We start from the raw sequence: 6,217 nt of genomic DNA on the forward strand, positions 1-6,217 counted from the left end.
TAAAATTGAAGTTGAATGCATCAATCTGGTGCACTTTGAGTGCAACGTTAAGAGATTTATGGATACAGCTCTCAACACACATATGAAACAGAACTGTATATATTTAAATAATCAAAAAACCATTAGAATATGCTAACAACCAATAACAAATCATTGATAAACTCCTCTCTCCTATCTTTATCTTACCTAGTCTGCATTATTTCTTTTTATTAGACTAAAGTTTACAATCTAATCACTTTACCTCCCTGAGCTGACGTTAACTCTCTCAGTCCGACAGGAGAGGACTCTCCCTCTCCTTATTGTTGAAACAGCTACTAATCTCCGTTAGCTCCAAGCTAGCACCAAATGCTAACAACAACACCCGTAACTCTCTCTGTCTCTATCTCTTTCTTTCTATCTCTCTCTCACAAGATGCGCTCGTGCCGCACACACACAGACGCTCCTCCGTGACGATGACCGCTTGCGTAAAAAAATAATAATAAACACATTTAAAAAGTGGGGGGGACACAAATGGGAATTTGAAAAGTGGGGGGGACATGTCCCCCCTGTCCCCAGTTTAAATTACGCCCATGCCCCCTATACCTGGCCTGCAAAGGTCTAAAACGATCCATGCTGGTTTAATACCAGCATGTGTACAGAAAATTGAGGGTAATTTGGAAGGCACATGCAGGGTTTGAGGGTAATTATAAGGGAATATTGTGCTACAACGTTTAGGTGTCGGTGACCTAGTGGTACAATTTGAAGGCAAATGAGAAATCCAAGGAGGACACAGTGGATGGAAATGTTCTGGATTGATGAGCAGAGCATCATACTGGGTCAGTCTTTATGCAGACTACCTGCAGGGCAGCACAGTACTTTGAATTTAATAATTAATAAGATCTTACTCATTTGTTCTCATATTCATATTAATAAGGATTTAATGAGGACTGAGGTGCCATACCATGTAATTACATTAAACAATTCAGTTGCATTATTTTCACATGGTTTAAAGACGCTTACTTTTTCATTTCATCCACTCAATTTAAAAGGAAGTTACTTGAATGCAAAGATGAAAACACTGATACACCCACACAAACAAAAGTACAGAGAGAGCGAAAATCAAAAAGGTTAGAGCAGAACATACAGCTCAGTGTTCTTCCTCAGGCTATATTGATGTGCAATGGAAAAGGATCCCAGAAGAGTATTCTCAACAACATGGTGTTTCATTTTCTCAGAGATACTGTCCGCTCACCTTAGCACTATCTGGTGGCAAGGGGGCGGCTGGAGGGTCTGCATCAGGTGTTTGTACCCCGGGGTTGGGGCACTGAGGGTCTGCATGCTCAGGCCCCACCACCCCTGACTGAGAACAGCCACAGAGAGAGTGAGGCTCCACCTTCCTGGCAGAGATCAGGTAGGTCTTCAGGCCTGAAAAGACAGAAACAGAGAGAAAGAGAAGGATGTTACTTGCATTTGTTCTTACTCTCAGATCAAAATGGCCTTTTTTTGGATAAGTCATCCCATGGTGTTGTTTTAGGATTCCACAGATTCAATACAGGATGAATTCCCTCAGTGAATACCATTAACAAGTATTCACATAAAAGTAGAATAAAGAGATGGAGAAGCAGAACATATCTACGAGTTGAAAAAGCCAAAGACCCTTACATGAGTCATATTTGCTTCCATAAGCATATACATAAAAAATGTGTGATGCATTTGTGAAGGGTTTCAAATGTTTTTCTCTCTCTAGAATTAGACAGGTGAGCCAGAGAAGAAGTGGGAGTGCTTAAACGAAACTGAAAATCCCTTGTCAGCCAAAGTTGTGCATCCTGGGTATTTATCCAAAAGACTTTGTCTCTAAGAAGAGTGAGCGTGCACTATAGATTTGTGTCTTTTACAAGCGAAGAGGGCAATAGCTATAGAATGGAAAAATGTGAACAAACCAAGTATAATATATTAAGGATCTGTCAGCAGGTGCTGCTTTAGAAAAACTAATATACATTACTAAGGAAAGCTGGCAGTTTTTGAAAATATCTCTGGGAGCTTCATGGAGATTTTGAAAAAGAATGTTGGTAATGATCAATAAAACCTTTCGGATTTCTGTACTTTGTTATCCATGTATCATCTGTATACTGACCTGTGTTTATTTACATGCCTATTCATTTGATTGTACACTGTATCTGCCACCTAGAATGACCGTTTTATGTATGTGTAATGTTCATTATATTTGAAAACTTCAATACAAATATTGTTAAAAAAGAAAAAAGAACTGGGAGTGCTTAAGAGACAATCACCACGACACCATAGCCGGACGAAGAGTTTCCTAGGAAGTCTCCCATATAAAGTTCTTAATCTTTCTAAGAAATTAAATAATGACTTTTTCACATATGTTTCCTTCAGCTGCATGTACACATGCATCTATTTGCAGAGTTCCTGCATGTTGTGAGGTCCCAATGACCATGAGAGAGTAACAGTTGGAGACATAACAGGCCAGGGTCAAATATTTGAACACCTGCGTCCTCCCACTTCTATCATCATGTTATCATTTCTATGAGTCCTACAAGGTGTGTGTGTGTGTGTGTGTGTGTGTGTGTGTGTGTGTGTGTGTGTGTGTGTGTGTGTGTGTGTGTGTGTGTGTGTGTGTGTATAAGTACCTGTGACCAAGTGCTTAGCCACATAATCTAACTGTCAGTGGAGTTTCAGCCCCTGGCTCTGAGCATTGTCTGTCTTAAGTACTCTAGACAGGCCTGCCACTGCCCCCCCCCCTCTGCTGAACCACCCTGGGGCTGCACTGTGACACACTCTGAGACCACACATGAGTAACACAATCACACAATCTTATTTTCAATGATACACATGCACTCAAATATATACAAACAAAGATATAAGTAGCTCAAGAAGCAGAAGCCAAAATACCCCCTGAACCTACACACAGTGAGCTGAGGTATAGATGGACGGCTTTGCTGCTGCTGGATCAATAGCCAGGTGGATGGGGATTCAGGGGAAGGGAAATTAAGGTGGCAACCAAGAACTAACTCCCTGCACCAGTGATGCAGAATGACACAGCAGTGAGAAGAGGCACCAGGAAACTGGGGGGGGGGGGGGGGAGCGTTTGACCTCCAGTTAAAGATGAGAATGTGTGGAGTGGTATCAAAGACCAGATCCACGGACACACAATGGATGCACACACATGCCGCTTTGACTGATTTATTAGTTTTGCTAATAAAAATCCTTCCCTGCCTCCCACAAGTGAGTTCTATTTCGTCCCTACTCGACCGCCAGAAGCGCCGTGCTTGCAGCCATTGGATACTGTCCATCCCGCAGGCATGGGCAGTTCCGAGCACGAATAACAACAAAGTCACCTGTGACCTCATGCTGACTACGGCTTCAATCTACGTCATAACACTGCTTGTGCGCTGTGCAGAGCCTCGACGGACAGGTTTGTTTCAACTTGTTGCTGTGAATGGCTGTGTCCCCCGCACCCTCGTCCCAGCTAAGTGGTCCTGATTGCGTCTTATTTATTGTTTGCTTATACTTTTCCTGGTGATGACAGTGGTTCCCAGCTTCCTCTCCCATAAAGTTGCACCTTATTATGCTCTTTTTGAAAGTTCTGCTTGTCGGCGTTGTGCCCCAGGCTCATCATATAGGCTTTGTCCAGCGTTTATGCTGCGTCTCTCATATCAATATAGTATGGACAGCCCAGTGTGCCATATTATTTTGCCCGTTTTTTGTTTAGATGCAGAGAGTAAGGGAAACTGTAACTACGGTCCTAGCCATGTAAGCACTGGCATGGTTACTACTGTGACCATGGCCTAAAAGGGTTGAAGTATTATTTGAATATCTTGAAAGGATTAAAGTAACGTGTATGGCAGGAAATTCAGATCGTATATTCATTTTATATGTCACCGCCTCAATATATCGTGCGGTGGTGTTAAATTTGAAGGAACACAAGTACATTTTTCCTCCCTTTTAAATATAGCGCAATAGTCTTTTCTTCCACTTTTATTTGTAACAAAAATGGTTTTTTGGCTATCTGTGATTTTTTTTTTGTTTTTTTTTTTTTTTAAGAAGGTATAATACAAATGACCATTGACATACCTGCTATGCAGTTCCCGGACCTCTGAGAGGCCCCTGAGATCTCTGGCTTCCTCGTTAACAAGTGTCAAAACTAATATGATTAAGCACAATACGAAGCAAACAACAAGGAACATTTTCACCCAGAATATACAATGCAGTTAGAAGTCGTGTTAGATTAGTGATTCATGTAACAGCATGGGCATTAGTTAAGAAACGATAAGAGTTGGCGTGTTGAAAATTTGCGTTTCCTGCAAAGACGCTTATCAGATCAGGCAGATGATTGGTCACAGGCAGCAAGTTAGAGAGACAATGGTGCTTCTGATTCAAAAAGTAAGCTGACTTGGGGTGCAGGGAAGATTCCAGGGAAGGCCTTAGGCCCCGAGAACAGTTCCACTTGTTAATTTAACCAATCTAAGATGTCATCCGAGACGACTGACGCGCTTTGGATACCCTTACCAGAAATATGCCTTCATAAAGAAAAACATGGACTGTTGTGTGATAAGACAGGAATGATACGGATGTGTGTGTGTGTTGACAGATGTTAGGGCGACATGCCGTACTGTTTCCTCTGTCAAAGAGTCCTCCTGTCATCCGACTCGCAAATCATTGATTGGGGAATCTGCCTAAGGCAGAGCTGGACAGAACAACACAACCACACACACACAACACACACACACACCACACACACCAGGCACACACAACACACAACAACACACACACCACACACAGCCACCACACCCACCACACACCACACACCACACACACAGCACACCCCGCCCACACAACACACACACACACACACCACACACACACACACCACACACACACACACACACACACCACACAGCACACACCATCAGGCACACAGCCACACACACACACACACACAGCAGCACACACACACTGTGAAGCCAACAGAGGAAATCACACTGCGGACCACCTAGCCCTCTGGGGTCCCGCCCAGAACAGTGAAACCGAACGCCAATGGAAACACTGCGCAACTCCACGCTAGCTCGCCTCGCGAAGTGAAACTCCAGGAACAATAACACAAAAGCTAGGGAAGACAAGCGACAAAACTCCTCCCCACGAATGTTTAACAATGTTGTGAGCAATTGTTGAGATCAGCGCTCTGTTTTTGACTGGCCGTGTGTGAGAGGTGGTCTCACGCGGTAATAGATACCTGAGGCCCGGAGTACTCTGGCAGAAGTGCATATACGTGTAGTGAATTGGTGATTGGGTGACTGTATTGTATGTTTTACGCAAAAGCAGATTATTGTTAACCCCTTTAGCCTGGTGCTTTGCACTTTTTCCTCTTTTAAACAAACTCATAAGAGGAAGCCGCCGCGAGGGCAAGAGGTTCTGCCTCCCAACAGGTTTATGCGGCGCTGTTCTAATTCCATGAGGCTAATAGATCTGGTCTTAACATTTGTGTTTAGACTTGGTATGGCCTTGATGTTAGCAGCAGAGCGCTTAGGCTAACACCTGCATGAGCATGTTAAGCTTCATCTATTTAACTCAGCGCCGCTGAGAACGGCAGTGCTCTCGGCGCTCCCGCCTCCCCCGGTGAGCCACCGTCATGGTTGATTGCAAGTCAAGCGGCTATAGGTCGTTGTACATTACTGCTCCCTAGTAGCGACTAGGCATAGATCGCATATGCAGAGAACAATCTTCAGCCTGTGTGATGCAGTGCGGTGGCTTTGCATGCTGTGGCATGATGTGAGGCTACGAGCGCTGCATGCTGGCCTCACCGAGCTAGGCAGACTGGGGGCTCATTCATGTAGCGCGACTGTAGGCTCTCTTGAGCCGCGAAGGACGCCATAGACGGGCTGAGCAACCTCTGCTTGGGCCATCGAGCCATTGAGGGAGAGGTGTCCGCAAAGCCGCACTGCATGAGCATGTAGAATTCAATGAACTCGGCCGCCAGAGTGGCAGAGTCCTCAGAGGTGGGTACGCCTGCCGCCCCCCGAGCGCCCGTCGTCAGCAGTAACTGTGCCTCCACCTCGAGTCTGGGCGTTCCCGACGACTTTGATGGAGGGATGGCGACTGCGGCCGCTCACCGCCAGCCGAGGAGAGAGACCTCCACTCCTCACTGCTTCAGCAGCTGCACGTGCCAGGGCACGGAGGAGCCGTGCCCATGGCGGTCCATTATTACGTGGCGCGGCGC

General features: G+C 45.2%; 1 protein-coding gene across 1 annotated transcript in view; it reads right to left on the bottom strand.

Moving 5' to 3' along the window:
- Window positions 1-6,217, bottom strand: part of LOC104960179 (adenylate cyclase type 9-like) — a 54,988-nt gene that overhangs the window by 6,213 nt on the left and 42,558 nt on the right. Inside the window, exon 2 of the mRNA XM_010788154.1 lies at window positions 1,232-1,404. Coding sequence (XP_010786456.1) covers window positions 1,232-1,404 — 173 coding nt within the window. The remainder of the gene's footprint in view (window positions 1-1,231; window positions 1,405-6,217) is intronic.

Source organism: Notothenia coriiceps, unplaced genomic scaffold (genome assembly GCF_000735185.1).
Source record: "Notothenia coriiceps isolate Sejong01 unplaced genomic scaffold, NC01 NC01_scaffold00031603, whole genome shotgun sequence".
Taxonomy (NCBI): domain Eukaryota; kingdom Metazoa; phylum Chordata; class Actinopteri; order Perciformes; family Nototheniidae; genus Notothenia; species Notothenia coriiceps.